Genomic DNA, 20059 nt, shown 5'->3' on the forward strand with positions numbered 1-20059 from the left:
TTGAGAGGGAAAGACGATAGTATGGGTAAGGATGTGGGAGAGGAAAAACATGATATTGTATGAAAAATACTTAGGAATAAAATTATGACACATTATGATTTATTTGTGAGTAACTGGAGTGTTATTCAAATTTAGCTTTAAAATCTTGCTAGTCAGGTGTCAGACCCTTTGATGAATCCAGGTATTAGAAAGGTTGGAAGACATCATGAGCTCGGAGCAGCCTCACATGCCACTGGGCTGAGATTCCTGGCTGATTGCACTTTAAAGGCCTAAGTTATACACATTGCAGCAACTTCACTTCCCTTTGGTAACTTCTATATTTAGCTCATATTTATGTACATATTTCTATCACATGAAATTCTTCATTAAGGAAAAAACTATTACTAACTTGACTGTTTTGAAGAACTTTATAAGAAGTAGCCCTAAAAAAGGATTTGCAGGCTCCACCTTGTGGAGCACACCGCAGGAGGATTGCTGTGAGTTCAAGCTCAGCCTTGCTTACTGCGTGAGATCCTGCCTCAGCCAACAAAGAAAACAAAACTTTCCTAAAAGACAGAAAGTACTTGTTCTAGAAATAGAAGTATAGAATACATGGATATTGCCTGATTTGGAAATTAGAGCAGTTTCCATTTTGTTTAACGTTTTTGTGCTGTGATATTTTTGAGGAAAAAGTGGCCTGCATTGTTGTCTGTTTTCCAGCCATTGACCTGAAGAGCGGCTCTGGGAAGGTGTACAGAGGCCCTGCAAAGAGCTCTGCTGACATGACCATCATCATTTCTGACGAGGATTTCATGGAAGTGGTCATGGGCAAGCTTGACCCACAGAAGGTAATGTTATTAGCATTTTTATTTACGAAGTTTATACTTAATATTCTGATTAGCAAGTCATATTTTTAAAATTACTATTTCAAATGTTAATATTTTTCAAAAGATTTTGAAATCTTTCTAATTCCTGTTTATCATTTACTAAAACAATATAAAACCCACGTTAGGTGTTTTGAATATACAGTTTGTGGTGTAAAACTTGTATGTGATTGGTATAAGTTGAGTATTTCTTAAGTGAAGTTTTTCAGCATTCAGTTAGTAAAAGTTTGAGATATTTGCACAGATTTACTGGTTTAGGATCCATAATCCAAAAATTAGAAATCTGAAATGCTCCAAAATTAAAAAAACAAAACAAAACGTGATTTGAATTTCTCAGGAAGTTCCAGTTTGTGAAACATCTTGGAAGTTGGGTCTTGTATTAGTGACATTCAGCCAGTATAAAGCATTACTAGCTCACTGAAGATCTAGAACTAGAATATTTAACTAATATTCACCATGTCACTGAAGTTGATGCCTTCCAAGGAATGTCAGGGGAAATCATCAGTAAGTGAGAAACGTCTTCTGTGACTGTCGTTAATATTATCCTGAAACTGTTTCCTGTTTTCAAACAAAATTGAAGTGGCTAATATAGTAATTTACATGGAGGAGAAACTCTTGTTATTTTTATTTTGTGATTATATTGCTTGAAGTTCTGATCTTGTTATCTGGTCCTTACAGTGAATGGGCTCAAACAGGTATTTGAATGCACAAGTATTAAGAAACAGCTTCCACATAGTAGCAAATTCACAAGATGAAAGAATTGAAGAAAACCTGATTAAAAGCTATTCACTTATTTATATGCTATACAGAATACCTGTTTATAAAATATCTCCGAAGTTAGAAACTGTCTGAGAAACGCATCTGTTACTCAGTCCGTGTGAGACCCACCATGGAGAGAATTGGGAACAACAACAAAACCAACCCAGGCCAGTCTTTCCTTTCCCAGGGTGCACAGCTAGGGGGCTTTGGGTACCTTCTCCCACAGGAGAGGGGAATGTAACTTGTTGCAGCCACACCTGTGGCCGCCTACCTCAGCTGCTCCACTATGATATGTTGACAAAGAGCAAGTGAATATGACAGAGTATCTCTTCTTGTGAACCACTTGGACTTGTACCAGTATCAGTCAGGCGACAAGTGCTTCAGGCCCCCAGCACTGTTCCAGCAGCCAGTCTGGGAGAATCTTCCAAATAACAAAGCCAGTGTTGACAGATAATGCCTGTCCCTAATAGAGTCATTGTCCCATTATTACCATTTAGTGTGCCGTCTAGACCACATCTCTCTGAACTGCTTGAGTCCCCCAGCTCTTGAACAGTAGGTCTTTGACTTTAGGATGTTATACCACTCAAACACTAGTAGTGATGGTCAAAAGAATCTATAGGAACCTATGGTGCCAAACTCAAAATTGCATAATGAACCAATATCACAAGAGATATTTGCCTCGAGCTGGCCAGTCTGGGCCTCTCTCAACCCGTGGGAGAACAGGGTCCTGGTACAGGTTGACAAGGCATCGGTGAAGAAATAATAGCAGACACAACAACAGAAGGAAGTGCAGGATCTGAATGTAATTCTCAAAAATGGCATCAGACTTTTACAGTCATTATAAAAGAGAAGTGAAAAATCTGGCAGCTTAGCGATCGAGGTACATCTGAGGCCACCTGAAACACACTGGGTCTAAAACAGCAGCCATCTCCTCTGGACTGGTGCAGCACCCCCGGGCCTCTGTGGGCCTGGCCAGAGTCCCAAGGGGCTGCGGGTGAGCCAGCCAGGAGGGTGGAGGCTCGAAGCTCGAATCTCCAAGTCTCAAATGCTGACTGCTGCACACTGTCTCTCTCTCACACACACATTAGGCCCAAGGTCCCGCCCATCAAGGTAAAAAGCCCACTATGCTAATCTTTTGGGCTAGTCAATGTCCTACCCTCCTCATTATCTAACAATGCTGGAGGTAATTAGTCTGAATGCGTAACTTTGCCTACGAGAAATTCCAAGCCAGGGTTTGGCTAAGATGTTGGAACCTTGGTGGAGGTCAGAGAGCAACGTTTATCTTGGGGGACACCTAGCACGCGAGACTATAGCAAGGACATATCTGGGCTACCTCTGAGTTAGGGGATGCCACGAATGAACTCCAAGAGACTGGCTTCCTTTGAAGATTTTTTTGCCTCTGGTCTGTGGCCAAGCTTTTGGGCTCGTCACAAGACTTCATTGGAGTGGACGTGGCAGATATTTTCAGGAGAGATTTGGTTTCTAAAAAGGCCATCCTCTTAGTAGTAGCACTAAGATGTCTACTTTAACCACACAGCATAAATCTCCACATAAGGTCACATGTGAGGAACAAATGCTGCATTCGGATGCCTCCTGACTATGGTAACTCTTTAGTCACAGGGTCAGAGAGATGAGTGGGTAAGAACACCACACTCTTGGAGAGGATCCAGGTTCAGTTTCGAGCACTCACATCAGGTGACTTATGGCTCTAGTGCCAAGGGAACTGATGCCCTCTGGCGTCTTTGAGCACCTGTACACATAAACTCATGCAGGCATACACGCATATACACAGTCAGCCAACCAATCAATCTTTTAAATGAAAGAGCTCAAAAGATCATGGTTGAATGTAATTAGGAAGTTATGCAGGAAATAAATGAGATATTCTGCAAAGAGGAAGAAATCTTAGAAAACAAAGAGTTCAATAAGATAAAAACTTTAGTCAAAGCTTCAACTAGATCAAGTAGAAAAAAGAATTTTAGCTTGAAGATAGGTCTTCCAAAATGTCACAGTCAGACATAGGGGAAAAATAATCAAGAAACTCGGTATGTATAAGACACCATGAAAATATTAGACAGCTATATCAGTGTACTTAGAGAGGAGTTAAGGTTATAGACATAGAAACTGTTCAGTGCATTTGTGGTTAAAAACTTCCCTCATGTTGGGTAAGATATGGGCATCCAGATCCAGGACTCAGAGTTCCCAAATGAATGTGATCAGGACAAATACTTACTGCAGTACAGTGAGACTGTCAGAGTACATACAGCACTAAGGAGGATTCTTTAAACCTGAGGACGTGAGAAATTCAGGTGAGTCCTCACCAGCCCCATTAGACTGACACAAGAGTTGTGGGTAGAAATACTCCAGAGAGAACATAGAAGGATGTATTTCAAGGTGGAAAAGAAATAACTGCCAGTGAAGGTTCCAGTGTCAGGTGGAGCGCTCCTTCAGGTGTAAGCAGCGGTGAAGGTTCCAGTGTCAGGTGGAGCTCTTCTTCAGGTGTAAGCAGCAGGGAAGGTTCCAGTGTCAGGTGGAGCGCTCCTTCAGGTGTAAGCAGCGGGGAAAGAGGTTGAAGATGATTACAGCAGCACCTAAGCCTAGCAAGGAAGTGACATCAGGAGTTAGGAACGCATACAGTCAGCCACCAAACTATAAAGTGATAGAAAGGAAAAAATGAGCAAAGAATTCAGAACTAGAAGAAAATCAACATATCACCAACATAAATCTATAACTTTCCATAGTAACCAAATGTAAATGGCTATAATTCACCAACTAAAGGGTATGGACTTGTTGAATGAATTAAAAAGCAAAGTTCAATAATGTTCTGCTACAAGAAACTCATTTTACTAAGTAAAATCCCTCATGGACTGAAAGAAAAATGGAAAGATGACATTGCAGAGTAAATAGGAATGGTGAGTGGGAATGTGTGTGGCGATATCTGTATCTGAAAAGGGAGACAGACAAAAACAGATGAAGCTTGCTACACAATGATCAAAGGTCAGTTCATCAAAGAGGCGGAGCGATTACAAAGGAGTGTGCATCTAATGGTGGAGCACTGAGTTTTAAAAAACAAGCACTGTTAGACTAAAAGAAATGATAGGCTTCAATACAGTAAATAATGGGAAAGTTCTCTGCCCCATACAACAGTGAATAGATAGATCATTCACTCAAAACAAGTGAGAGTTAATCTCTACTATAGATCAACTATTTCATAGGTCAGATGGCTTAACATTACAGATCATCCAACAGGTACAGAATACATATTCTATCTGTCAGCATGTGGAACTTTCTCTAGAATAGACCGTATATTGAGCTACAAAACAAATGTTAATCATCAATAACATTCCTTAAAGTGAAAACACCAGGCCCAGCTGCCTGTGCTCCTGAGTGTTCCACAGCTTCTAAACAAGAGCTAACAGTGGTGCTTGCTGGGGCAGGAGTCCCTCACACTCCGTCAGTGAGGACAGCACCACTCTGTTACTCAGACATGACAAGGACACACATGCGTCATAGATAAACATAGACTAGGTCTCTACAAAAACACTAGCAAGACAAACTCAACAGCTTGTGTATATATTTGAGTGAACACACAGACAGAGACACAGAGAGACAGACTCACAGACACACACACACACACACACACACACACACACACACACACACACACAGCCAAAGGAAATTATTCACCATAATCACATTTATTTTATCACAGACATGCAAGGATGATTCAACATATGCTAATATGTCATATCAAGAGAATGAAGGGAAACTCATATGACCATCTCTATAAATGCATTAGAAAGTATTTGGTGAAATTCAATGTACCTTTCATGATATGAGTCCCGACAAATTAGATATAGAAGGAGCAAATTTGAGCACAATAAAGGATGACTATGACAGACCCAGGTGATCTGACACGGAATGAGGAAAGCTGGAAGCATTTAAGACGGGAGCAGTATAAGGGGGTGGCTCTCCCCAGTTCTAAGTGTTAGCACAACACTGGGGCACCAGAAAGAAATGAAGACATGCACGAGATGTGAAGGAGGATACCAACAGACACTAACATTGAAGGGAAACTCTCATGGGCCTCAACCCTACACAGAGAACTACAGACAATTAAGGGGTGTTGAGAGACAGAGAAATAATCTTACCCTGGGAAGAGTCACAATTGATTATCCAATACCAAGTGGTTAGGCCTGAAAACACACATACAAGTAGCATTATATGGTCTGAGCAGGTAGTATTTATATATTTAAGAATAGACTGTGTGTGTGTGTGTGTGTGTGTGTGTGTGTGTGTGTGTGTGTGTGTGTGAGAGAGAGAGAGAGAGAGAGAGAGAGAGAAAGAGAGAGAGAGAGAGAGCAAAAGGTAAGCATAGGAAGGGTAGAGGGAGGGAAGGGAAGAAATGATGCAATTATATTTTAATTTCAAAACCCTTTTTAAAAAAGACATAGAGGACAGGAGAAAGCTAAAATATTAATTTTTGCAGATAATGTTTTTACATGTAGAAAAACCTAGACTCTGTCAAGACTTAGAAATGTTAAAATGTTGGAGGGATTAAGAATTCATTTAACACAGTCTTCTGCATGGCCTCATCCACTCTTACCGTACACCGGGCACACTATTTAACTCACATGACAAGAGTGTGATACTTTAGTGTTGCTGTCCTGAGTTTTCGGAGATATAGGGGCTGGAGCTTCGAGGTTTAGGGTTTTGCCCAGGTTCACGTTGTTAGTAAGTGACAGGGCCTGGGCTCATCCCCAGTCCTCCCATGCTGCTACCTATCTGCACAGTGCGGTGCTGTTGTGTTTTCACATTATCTATGGCTGCTGTGTGGTGCAGATGTAATTAGCATCTTCAACTTGCTTTTCAAGTTCTGAGTAGAATAGTTGTATTAAGAAGGAATGCAATAGAGGACGGCCTAGTTGGTCATCAAGGGCAGGAGAGGCCCTTGGCCCTGTGGAGGTTTTATGCCCCAGTGTAGGGGAATGCCAGGGCCAGGAAGTGGGAGAGGATGGGTTGGTGAGCAGGGGATGGGGGAGGGAACAGGTTTTTTTGTTTGTTTGTTTGTTTGTTTTGTTTTTTATTTTATTTTATTTTTTTCTTTTTTTCGGAGAGGAAACTGGGAAAGGAGATATCATATGACATGTAAATAAAGAAAATATCTAATAAAAAAAGAAAAAAATAAACTACATGCATACTAAAAAAAAAAAAAAAAAAAAAAAAAAAAAAGAAGGAATGCAATTAGTCTTTTATTTATGTAGTCTCAAATCCACATGTAATAACAGAGTAAAGCCAGAAGGACAGATTCAAACAGAATCACCAAGCCTGTCAAGTCAGATAACTCTGTGAGTTTTCTAAATGTGTGGGTTTTTTTCTTAGATAGCTAAAATTATGTGTGCAATCTATAACTGTTAAATTCTTATAGCTAGACTGAAGCTGCCTTCTCGTCCAGTTACTCACCTGCTGTCAGCCTGAACAACTGTCTTTTTGAACAAGAGGTGAAGTGTGAGGTTAATTGTTGGTGCTCTTTCCTCTCCGGCTTTGCAGGCCTTCTTCACTGGCAGGCTGAAGGCCAAGGGGAACATCATGCTGAGCCAGAAACTACAGATGATTCTTAAAGACTATGCCAAGCTCTGAAGGACCCACTGTGTGCTGTTAAAGAAATCAGGATAATTAAATACTGCCTGCCCAGTTGTGCTCCAGCATTCTGCGAAGTGACCCACAGTAATGTGCAGCAGAAATCGCTTCACATTTTCAGATTCAGATAACTTTCAGATTTTCATTTTCTACTAATTTTTCACATATTATTTTTACAAGGAACTGTAATCTAGCTAGCAAATAATCGTTCTGTTCATAGATCTGTATCTTAATAAAAAAAATCAACCAAGTCTGACTTTGCAATAACGTTATATGTTGAAAGGAAAACTGAATGAATTAAAAGCCCTTACCGCTTGTCTCTCCCTTCCTGCTCCTCTCTGCATTGATCCCTGTATCTCATGAATTTCCCAGGATGTCCTCATTTTCTGCTGTTAGGATAGTGCTGTGCCTAAAAACAAAGCTTCGTGCTCTCAACTAATTCTTTGATCCCCTCTGCTTGAAACTTTATATTTCTACCGTGTCTTTAAATCCACCAGAGATAGGGCATGCTTGTTTCATCAGTAGCCTGCAATCATAGAGTCTCCAGAAGGAATGCTCATACAGCTGAGCCCCCACATTTGCCTTGATGCAGTGTGCCTGGGAATGCGCTTGAGTGGCTTGTCTGCAAAGGGAGGGGGCTGGGTGGATGTTAAAGCTGGGGTGGACGGAGCTGCAGTTTTATTGCACTCAGAATTCCCTTTGCTGACTCTTTGCAAATGAGGCTTTGCAATGGAGAGTTCCTGGGCACAATGCTGACATGGTGTGCTCTGAGGCTCTGCACCTGTCTGGACAAGTGGGCTGGGTGCAAGGAGGTTACACAGCCTCGGCTTCTCTTTGAAGGCAGTGCTGAAGCTGGGGTATCCCTTAAGTGGTATCCCGAGGCAACTAATAATTACTCTCACCATAGGCCAAGCTGCAAGGGAATCCCTGGAGTAGGCTTACAGTCTGTTGTCCCCCCTGCAGCTGAGGAAATGGGTCCCTCAGAACTAACCTTAGTGCAGAGTGATCCACACTCTGCCAATTTAATTTTAATAAAACAAAGGCAGTCTTACAATGTTGGTCTTTATTAAACTAAATTCCTGCTCATGATGAGCTTGGGGAAGCTTGAAGCTCAGTAATGTCCCAGTAGAAGTAACTTATCAAGTTAAATGCCACTGTCCATTAATGAAAGTGTTGATTATATACCCTAGCTGCTCAATCCTTGTCTTGAGGAAGTTGTGTTTTGGTTATCTTATCTAGCTCTCTGTCAGTCTTAAAGGTCAGAGGACTACTAAGGAAGCGTATTATTAGTCTTATGTTCCTTAACATTTTGGAATTATTTAATATTGTTGAGTGTGCCATCAATTCTTATATTCGCCAATAAGCAATATATAAACTTTATAATGAACCCATATGACTTTTATTTGTCTCTTATTATTTTTATGTAGATCAAAGTTCATTAGAGATTTTGAGGTCTGTGTTTTTAACTGGGAAGTGCTCGTACATTCCTTCCTCAACACATCCAAACTAAAGGGGGAGGAGAGCCCGTATACAGTATGAACTTTATTGCTGGTGTGTATACTGGGGTGCAGAGTCTGTGAGAGAATGGTGGGAACTCTTTCCCTGAAGCTCCTGGATAGCAGATGGGATGGGGTGGGCGGAAGTGTGATCCTGTACAAGACTGCCTTCTCAAGGCAGCTGTGTTCGACTCTACCGCCATGTTAGGACTGGTCCTGCCCAAGCAAGACAGACTAAACAAATCATCATCGTTTGCTCCAGAGGCTGCAAAGCAGTGCTCAGTGAACGTTAGTTCAGAGCCTTCGCAATCAAATTAATTCTGGAATCAGCTTGACAGTAAGAGTGTCCTTTACTAATTTTTCTCAGTTCTATTATGGTGACAATTAAGGTTAATCAGCATAATAGCCAAAGTGACCCTAAGAACAAGAATGGAGCTAGAGGAGAGAATGTCCATGGCATAGCGTAGCTATATAGTTTGAGTAACAGAGCATCATGACACACAGGCAAATGGGACTTGAGAGAGAGCTCAGCAATTAATCCACATGCATATGGTCAGCTAACCTTTAACGAGATCTCATTGATCCTGTCAACTGAAAGTGGGGAGGGCTTTTGGGGGGGGCATAGGATTTATGTGTACAGAAATATGCCTTCCTTACATTATATGCAAAAATAAACTCAAAGCTGGCAGTGGTGGCACACGCTTTTAATCCCAGCACTTGGGAGGCAGAGGCAGAGGCAGGCAGATTTCTGAGTTCGTGGCCAGCCTGGTCTACAGAGTGAGTTCCAGGACAGCCAGGGCTATACAGAAAAATCCTGTCTTGAAGAACCAAAAAGAAAAAAAATCAACTCAAAATGAAACAAAGTTATAAATGTTCAAAACTAAGAAATGGGGAAAACTTCAGACATTAATGTATGCAATAATCTTTCTAGAGAGGTCTTAAGAGGCATGTTCACCAAACAAAAACTAGATAAGTGGGATTATACGAGATTCAGAAACGTCTGCACAGCAATCAACAGTCAAAAGAACCAATAGAATGAAAGAAAAAATTGTTTGACACTTGTCATGTGATGAGATTTATCCAGAAATAAAAGGAGCTGAGAAACTGAACAACAGAATAAAGAAATGAGTTAAAATATGCTGGTGAACTGAACAGATAAAATGACATGCAAATGGCTAACAAATAATGAGAAAATATTCAGGTTCGACCAACTATCAGGGGATTGGAAATCAAAACCACAGTAAGTTAGCATCTTACCCCAGCAAGAATGGCTACCATCACGCAAACTCCAACAAATGCTGGTACGGATGTAGAGGAGAACAAGTACACTTAGAATAGACATATGGACAGTCACTATGGACAAGTGGAAAGTCAGTTAAAAGCAAAATGTAGAACTGCTGTGTGATTTGCTGTTTTTACTACTGGGTATCTAAATGAGACAAAATCATCAAAATGAGAGCTGCTTTCCTAGTTTATTACAGCACTGCCCACAGTGGCTAACACAAGAAATCAACTGGATGCTATCAGTGGATGATGACAAAAATGTGCTTTATATATGTGAGTTGGACTTATTCATTGAATGTTATCAGCTATTTAAAGTATGATGCTTTTCTTATTCACGTCTAAATCTCTGGTATATGATACATTGGTTTAATTATATATTCACACATTCCTATGCATTTCACCCATTCAATATATAGTCACATATAATATTTGCATTCATATACATTCACAACACACACGCACACATACACACATATATACATTTATATTCTGCTATAAAAGAATGATGGATAGCCTGTCATTTGCAGCAGCCAAATGGTCCAGTATTATGTTATTATGCTAAGTGGAGTAAGACAGGCACAAATAGATGAATGACACACATCATGTCTTTTCCCTTGTTTGTAGAAACTAATAAGCTGATCATACAGAAGAACAGAGTAGAATATTGGTCATTAGAGAGTCAGAGGGCAGAGGGAGAAGGACAGAAAGTTTGTAATTAAGGGGCACAAAAAGAAGAGGAATGTTTTACTTTCCTACCAGAGTAGGGTACTGCTCTCTATACATTATTTCAAAATTACTGTGTGAGTCCCAAGTTTGTAAAACACACACACACACACATACACACACACACACATACACACACACATACACACACACACATACACACATACACACACACATACACACACATATACACATATACACACACACATACACACACATACACATACACACACACACACACACATATACACACACACTGCTGGATTAAGCATGTAGATAAGAATTCTGATCCTCAGAACCTACTATGTAAGCACTGGGTGGGTGTGGCAGTTGTCTGTAATTCCATCCTAGGGGTAGAGCCATTCCCAGAGCAAGCTGACAGGTGAGACTAGTCATATGGGGAAACTCTGGGTCTGACTGGGAGACCTTTGCCTCATTCACTAAGGAGCAAGAACAAACAGGAATGATTCTTGACAACTTGGAGCCACACACATACACAGCTTTACACATGAATATTCAAACATTATTACAGTGCATGGAAGTACAAAGTTATTATAATGTACCCCATAAAACTCATATAAATATATCCCAACAAAACCAAAACAGAAATATTACAATATGACATCATCTTATCACAGTTCGAGTGGATGTTGTTCCTGAAAATGTGATCTAAGTGAAGAGGACACCCGGGTAGTAAAGTGGACCCCCAGAGTAAGAGTAAGGCTGGAAGATTAATGCTATGTCTGGTATGTACTCTTCCTTTCTGGCTCAGTACACATTATACACCAGTCTCTGTCTTGTCTCTCCATGGCTCTTGCTGCCTGTCTGTCTGTCTATCCGTCCCCCCTCCCTCTCTTGTTAAAGAGTTCACACTGGCTTATTTGGGTGGGTTAAGCCAGGCAAGTATAAAGCATATCCCCGTATGTTTCATATCTCAGCTTCATTTGGGACTCTTTGCTCTTTTTCTGTTTAGATTGTGTGTGTGTGTGAGTGTGTGTCTGAGGCATATAAAGAAGTATGTGAGAACCCTGTGGAAATGGTTGTGGGTCTTCCACAGGAGCATCAAAACTTCTTAACCACTGAGCCACCTCTCTGGTCTCCCATATTGCTTCCTGAATAGCAATTTTTAAGATCATGAATAGTTCTAACTGACTGAATATTTAATTAAACCAATGTATCGTATACCAGAGATTTAGATGTGAATAAGAAAAACATCATACTTTAAATAGCTGATAACATTCAATGAATAAGTCCAATTTTATTGTACTTAATTTTTTCTTTTTACTTCTTTTTATTGGTACTTCTTCAAGGTCATTACCACTAGCAGAAAGTATCTTATAAGTAAATTAGAAATTATTACTCTAAGTCCTGAGTAGCTTCCCAGATAATAATTGGAATTTTAGAGTTAGTAGATATTTCCCCATGAATTAAATATATATTTCCTCAGACATGAACTATCTGTTCTTAGAGTTTTGTTCTTAGAATTGACAAATTTTTAAAAAGAAAAACCACATTTGCAAGCGGAATTTTAATTCTGAGAAGGGCGATGTTGTGGCTGTGCTGGGTAAGAGCTGAGAGACAGGGCAAGGACAAGGCCACCCATGTAGTCATTGTATTTGTTCTAAGCATTTCAAGCAGTATTTCCAAACATGGAGGCCCATCTTGATATTGCCCTAGGTGGGTTGGGGGGGGCATGAACCATAGGAAACCATAGAAATTTATTTATGTTACTATTCCTAATAATAGCAAAATTACAATTATGAAGTAACAATAAAATGGTTTTTTGATTGGGGATCACTACAACATGAGGAGCTATATTAAAGGGTCCCAGCATCAGGAAACTCGAGAAGCACTGGTCTAACTGAAAGGAGAAATGAGAGACCATCAGTGTTAGGCAACCACTCGGGCCAGAGAAGGTTCTTCATGTTTGACACTCTTTAATTCCTGGCTTACCTTATAAAGTAAAAATGCACTATCCACATGGATAGGGCTTTCTCTATGTATTAAGGATTCATTAAGTCCACGTTTATGACACATCAGAGGTGTTCCTCTTTCAGATCTTCACCCTTCTTCTCATTGCATTACTCAAATCAGTATGTTTGATATTTTAGTGATAAAAATTCTTGTAGCTGGCAAAGAAAAAAAAAAAACCTCTCCTGGTTTTAATTAGGTTATCACTGCTATAAAATAACGTGGAAAGACCCAAGGGATAGTCTGTTAACCTCAAGTTCTATGTGAAAGCTCATTTTCATCTTCTTTACCTATTTTACAATGAGATTATAATGCTACAAATACTGAACTACTGTGGCTTTATCATTTAGACATTAAAAAGTTTCAGGTTCTGAAGATGAAGCAATGCTCTGAGGTTGCCAGCCCTGTCTATTCCTCTATAAAGAAGAAGGGGTGTATAGCTGTGTTCTGTGATGCATGGCTATGGGAAAATGCTGACACTCATTAAGAGAGGGAATGAAACCATGGAAAGCTCAGAAATCTGGCTAACCACCAAGTAAGAGACACTTAATAACCTGGAACCCACCATCCCAGGGCCAAAATCTGCAAAAAATGTGTGTCCCTTTGCAGGGGCAAGGGTGAAAGAGAGAGTTCAAGCAAACAGCACCAGTACGGGTATTAGCAACCACAGCTACTGGAAAATGTACACAGTGTTTTTATTGTTTATATTTTAATGCAAATTTGAGGTCCTCAAAACTGGTTGCCCCAGAGATGAGAGAGTCTACATGTAGATGCTAGCTAAATGACCCTGCCCTAGTTAATTGTGATTGGGAATTAAAGATGCCAACAGCCAATAGCTGGGTGGAAGAGACAGATGGGTTTAGGTCTGCCCAGCTTGGGACCACAAGGAAGAACAGAGAGAAGGAGAAGACACCATGGGTTAGCTTCGCCATCAATACATGGCCATGAGGGCTGTCCAATTGGGAGTTAAGAGTAGCCCAGATGGAACATGGTAAATAGTAAATAATAACTTAGGGTTATTGATAGGAAAGTAGATTCTAACAGCATGGAGGTTAGGCAGCTGCCCAGCTACTGTGCTGTTTAGGGCTTAATATAAATATAAAGACAGTGTGTGTGTGTGTGTGTGTGTGTGTGTTTGTATGTGTTTAATCTGGGAACTCAACCAATGGAGGGTAGAAATCCTGGATCAGGATTTTAAATATTTATTACTATAAATATAGACTTTCTAAGCTTGCATTCTACTTAATAATCAACCAGAAGGAGAAATTTGACATTATTCCCTATGAGCCCCCTGTAGTAAGAAACCACCATGAGAAAAAAACAAAACAAAACAAAACAAAACCTCAATTTGGATTATGCTAGAGCATGCTAACCCTGAACATTCTAATCTCCAGGGTCCCAGATGCTGTATGAAGGCTCAATGAGTAACTTTCTCCATGAACCAAGTTGAGTCTAACAGAGTGACTGGGGCCTAATGGGTGCCCTGCACTACTGGAGATACATTCTGTAACATGGCAGTGAATGTAGGATACCGCCTTCAAGAACCAGATTGGCCTGTCTGTTGACTCCCTGAGACCAAATGTCAGGATAGCATTTGTGTGGACTCATGCTAGTTCCCGGAATGAAAATAAATGCCTGTGTAGTTCCCCAAATATCTGCCCACAAAGGCACACTCAGCTGCCTGGTTTTGAAGGTCAAGAAAGGAAAAATCCATGATTACCAGCCCTGACCCTCCCAAAGGAGTGTGTTGAAGAGACAGTAAATGTCTCTGATGCTCTAGCTATTGTCCTACCCCAGACATACATGTCTAAGTGAGGGAAGACTGCAACTTTGTCTAACTCTAGCCAAGGTCCTACTTTTAGTTGTCCATTAAAGCTGAAGAAGTCTGTAGACGACTTTCCTGGCTACTAATCTATCTCTAGGTGTACATGATCAAAGGCCTCCCAAGGGAAGAACTTTGCCTAAATCCAGCTAATATCCCATTCCTGTGCATGCTTGAACTACTGAAGCAACACAGAGAAATACTTTATTTCCTGATACTGTTGCATCTGCTGCTCTGTGCTCATGCTGTCTCAGTATGAACTAGCATCAGGATTGGGTGTGAACACTGTAGAGGGGAAACACCACCTATCCCTCTCTTCATATAGCACTTGAGCTCATACAACCAGTGCATGCATCGGATCCATTTCTACTTCTGGTGTGGAGGCCAGAGGCTCTTGCTAGTAGTAGAACTCATGGAAACGGTTCTAAAGGAAATTTCCATTGCCTCATAGGGACCACAATGCACATTATATAAATAGCTACACAGTGAGCACAAACATGTACTGAAAAGCAATTGAGTAAGCAAACAAGCAAGAAGGGGACATTTAAACTGTTTGGGATATCATGGATGGAACAAAACAATAAATATGCGAGATACCTAAAGGTCAAGATGGGGAGGAAAATAAAGTTAAGAACATAGAAAACAGGGTCAGGAGAGATGGGTCAGTGGTTTAGAGCACTGGCTGCTCTTCTAGAGAACCTAGGTTTAATTCCCAGCACCCACATTGGCAGCTTACAACTGTCTGTAAATCCTGTTTCAGGGGACTCTGACACCCTCACACAGATATAGAAGATGACAACGTATACTCTAGAGTTTACATATGCATGCACAAGTGTTCATATCCCCCACTAACATGCACACACATAGCACAGTAACAATAAAGATGCTCAAGAGAGTTCTATATCCGAAGTGAAAAGCTATAATAATCAGCATAAATTATAAATCCAGTTTGAAAAGAATACATAAAAGAGGAAATCAGAATCAGCCTTCAACCACACAGCCAACCATTGGATCACAAAAGTGAATAAGGATGAAAAAGATATTTGAAATTATTGGAAGGAAACTAAGACAAAGATGGAAAGAAGAACCCGAGATGTAAACAGAATGGTTTATGTTATTCAAAGATACAAACTGGAAGAATGGAATAAAAAATAAGATCCAACAGCATGTCAAAGAAATTCACTTGAGCAGTATAGAGTCATTCGTGACTGATGGAAGAATGGAAAACAGTATTAAAAATATGAACATAAACTGTATAGGTATAGCTGCACTTATATCTCACAAGGTAAGAGTTTAAGATGAAGCTGGAAGAAAAGACAAAAGGGTCATTATACATATGATCAAGGGATCAGTTCAACAAAAATCATAATAATTGTAGATCTTTATCCAATTAATGTTGGGAGTATCCAATCCTAGAAAACAAATACATACCTATAGGCCTATTATTTACAATTTAAATATTATTTTATATATTGTTATGATTACAATACTCTAAAATGAAGAGATTATAGAGGATTTTTTTTTTTTTATTTCGAGACAGGGTTTCTCTGTGTAGCCCTGGCTATCCTGGAACTCACTCCGTAGACCAGGCTGGCCTTGAACTCAGAAATTCGCCTGCTTTTGCCTCCCAAGTGCTGGGATTAAAGGCATGTGCCACTACCGCCTGGTTTGTAGAGGAATTTTAATACTGCAACTTGGCAACTCTGGCAAGAATAACATTCAAAGTTTTGATCAAGCCGGAATATAGACATAGGTAAGGTTAGTTGGTAGAAGAAAGCAGCCATATTGGAAGTGACATCTAATTTAGGGGCAGACAGAATGGCGGATCAGAGAAATATTTGACAGAATGAGTCAGAGACACGATATGCACAACTCACATGAGAACAGCAGAGGAGGAGACAGTTTTACAGAGACAGGTTACAGAAAGAACGAGCTAGACACAAGTGAAGACAGAACAAGCCAGAGAATGAGAAGGGGCTAGAAGATTAGAAGATACTGCCAAAGTTACTATGAAGCTAAGCAGAGCAATTCAGTCAGAAGCCGAGAAAAGCGAGACTGAATCAATCAGTTTGGAAGATTAGATTGTATGGAGGGTAGAAGCTTCCAGGCCTAAGCCTGAGTCTTTAAATTGCTGTGCGCATGTGGACATTAATCTTCTTTCAATCCATAAACTTAGAAGACCATTCCATCTTTATATTGTCTTCACTTTTTTTCTTCTGTATGTTATAATTTTCATAATATACATCTTTCATTTAGTAACTTAAAGCTGTTTCTTGGGATCCTTCAGTAGCTATTTAAATGGGAATGCTTTTTATGATCTCTTTTTCAGAGAATCCCTGGCTGTGTAAAGGAAAGCTAATAATTTGTGTTGCTGGCTTTGTTTCCTGTAACATTACTAAGTTCATTCATTCCTGTCATTTGTTTTGGTTGAAACTTTTAGTAAGTACAGATGGTAATTTGAGTTCTTTCCATTTTATTTGCATGTCTTTCATTTCTTTCTCTTGGGAAATTGCTATGACTCAAACCTCTACTACTATCCTGAATGAGAACGGTGAGAGTAAACACCACTCTACTGTTGGGGCTCTCACTCAGAATCTTTCGGCTTTTCCCTCAGTCAGCATAGTGCTTTGGCCGGGGTCTTCAGATATAACTTTGTTCTTTTGAGAACAAAAAAGGAAATGCTCTGGGCTCAGTTCAAGTCATGTATTCGACACTTGGGTATGGCTCTCATCATTTGATCTGAGGAAATAAAAATGACATTTTCTTTTTTTTTTAAGATTTATTTATTTATTTTTATGTGTATGAGTACACTGTAGCTGTACAGATGGCCATGAGCCATCACGTGGCTGCTGGGAATTGAACTCAGGACAGCCCCGCTTGCTCTGGCCAGTGTAATATACTGTAACTGTCTTCAGACAGCACCAGAAGAGGGTGTTAGATCTCATTACGGGTGGTTATGAGCTACCATGTGGCTGCTGGGATCCAAACTCTGGACCTTCAGAAGAGCAGTCAGTGCTCTTATCTGCTGAGCCATCTTGCTAGCCCCAAAAGTGACATTTTCAAATATAAAAACAAAAGAAATTTCAGAATATATAAAAAGATCTAGTGTCAGGCAGTGCATTTCTGAATGTACAATAGGTAATCAAGGAAATCAGAATGCAAATGAAAGAATTCTTTTTGAAATATAAAATGGAGATTAATTTCAGAAGTAAAAGACATAAAAAGAAACTTTGTAGCAAGAGTACTTATATATAAAATTGAAGAACTCAAATAAATGACATAATTATCATCATGGATAAATGAAATATGAAATTAGTTGAAAATTTATGTTTAGTTGAAAATAGAAAAATCATAAAAGAAATAAATGAAAGAGACTAAAAAGACCAAAAGACAATAAAATAAATTGGTTCTATGAAAAGATAAATAAAATTGGCAAATATTTAACTAGACTAACTGACAAACAAGAAAACCATGTCCCAAATAAATGATATTAAGATGAAAAATGAGATATTATAATCAATATAGAAAAAAGTTTATTATGGAAAACTATGTGAAAATACTTTGTAAAATCTCAAAGGAATGGAAGAGTTTTCTAAATATTGATTATCTGTTACACTTGAACCATGATGATATAAAAAATCTTAATATATCAATAACTAGTAATAAAACTGAGTCAGTAATAAAAACATTAACATATTGTATTCAACAGCACACCAGATTGGTCACACCCAATGGCCAAATTACTTTCATCCCAGGGATGTAAGGATGGTCAAATATATGAAAGCCAATGTAAGTATGGTTCTTTGTTCAGTAAAACAAAGTATAAGAAGGTGTATCATCATCTGAATAGATGCAGGAAATTATTTGTTAAATTTCAACATTCCTTCCTGATTAAATCTTTAAACAAATGATGTATAGAAGGTCCCTTGTTCTCAAAAGAACAAAGTTATATCTGAAGACCCCGGCCAAAGCACTATGCTGACTGAGGGAAAAGCCGAAAGATTCTGAGTGAGAGCCCCAACAGTAGAGTGGTGTTTACTCTCACCGTTCTCATTCAGGATAGTAGTAGAGGTTTGAGTCATAGCAATTTCCCAAGAGAAAGAAATGAAAGACATGCAAATAAAATGGAAAGAACTCAAATTACCATCTGTACTTACTAAAAGTTTCAACCAAAACAAATGACAGGAATGAATGAACTTAGTAATGTTACAGGAAACAAAGCCAGCAACACAAATTATTAGCTTTCCTTTACACAGCCAGGGATTCTCTGAAAAAGAGATCATAAAAAGCATTCCCATTTAAATAGCTACTGAAGGATCCCAAGAAACAGCTTTAAGTTACTAAATGAAAGATGTATATTATGAAAATTATAACATACAGAAGAAAAAAAGTGAAGACAATATAAAGATGGAATGGTCTTCTAAGTTTATGGATTGAAAGAAGATTAATGTCCACATGCGCACAGCAATTTAAAGACTCAAAACATTCCCATTCCAGTAAAAATGACATCTTCATAGTGCTAGAAAAATTGATCCAAGAATTCACAAGGAAACAAAATGGTCCATGAATAGACAAAGTAATATTTACCAGAAAAGAACAAAATTGGAGGCATCACTGGAGCTATATAGCCATAGCAATCAAAATGTTATGATACTGGCATAAAAACAGATAGGCAGACCAACAGAATAACGATCCCAGCAACGTATTTACAGCCAGAAAATTCTCATCAAAGGGGCTAGAAACATGCATTGGAGATAGAGCAACTTGTTCAATAAATGGAGCTATGAAAATAGGTGTCCATAGAAACATTGAAATCTGACCCCCTCTCTAGCTCTACACATAAGTTGACTCAAAGTAGAAAAACAAGAAGCATGAAACTATGAGTGGAAAATTTAGGGGAAACATTGAAAAATGTTGGGATAGGCAGTGATTTTCTGAATGAGATCCCCTAAAATGTATACAGAAAATAAACACAAGAGTTGACAAGTGGCTTTATAAAAAGCTTCTCCAAAGCAAACAATCAAAATGGTGAAGAGATGACCAATACTATGTAACTGTTCATCTGACACATGTCGAGTTTCCAGGATATGTCATATGAGCATGAAAACTTAATAAAACACAAGAGATTCAGTATGAAATGGGCAGATGAAGTGACAAGAGAAAACACAAGTATAAACAAATGCTTAATATCATTAGCTATCGTGGAAATGCAGTTTAAAACTACAAATACCATTGCCTCTACTTAGAAGGACTATTATAAAGAATATATGCTTTTAACATGAAGGAGTATTGTATTTTGTCAAATGCTTTTTCAGCATCTAATGAGATGATCATGTGATTTTTTTTCTTTGAGTTTGTTTATATAGTAGATTATGTTAATAGATTTTTGTATATTGAACCATCTCTGCATCCCTGGGATGAGGCCTACTTGATCATTGTCCTGCGCTACCTCCCGCCAGCAGGAACAACGCGGCACACACAGGATCCTTCTGCAGTACAAGCTT

The 20059-nt window shown here is 39.2% G+C and overlaps 1 protein-coding gene across 1 annotated transcript in view; it reads left to right on the forward strand.

Annotated features, from left to right (window-relative positions):
• Window positions 1-8646, forward strand: part of Hsd17b4 (hydroxysteroid 17-beta dehydrogenase 4) — a 72780-nt gene extending 64134 nt beyond the window's left edge. Inside the window, exons 23-24 of the mRNA XM_031365665.1 lie at window positions 700-827; window positions 7170-8646. Coding sequence (XP_031221525.1) covers window positions 700-827; window positions 7170-7259 — 218 coding nt within the window. The 3' untranslated portion in view covers window positions 7260-8646. The remainder of the gene's footprint in view (window positions 1-699; window positions 828-7169) is intronic.
• The last annotated feature ends 11413 nt before the right edge of the window (window positions 8647-20059 follow it).

This window comes from Mastomys coucha, unplaced genomic scaffold, assembly GCF_008632895.1.
Source record: "Mastomys coucha isolate ucsf_1 unplaced genomic scaffold, UCSF_Mcou_1 pScaffold13, whole genome shotgun sequence".
In the NCBI taxonomy this organism is placed as follows: Eukaryota; Metazoa; Chordata; class Mammalia; order Rodentia; family Muridae; genus Mastomys; species Mastomys coucha.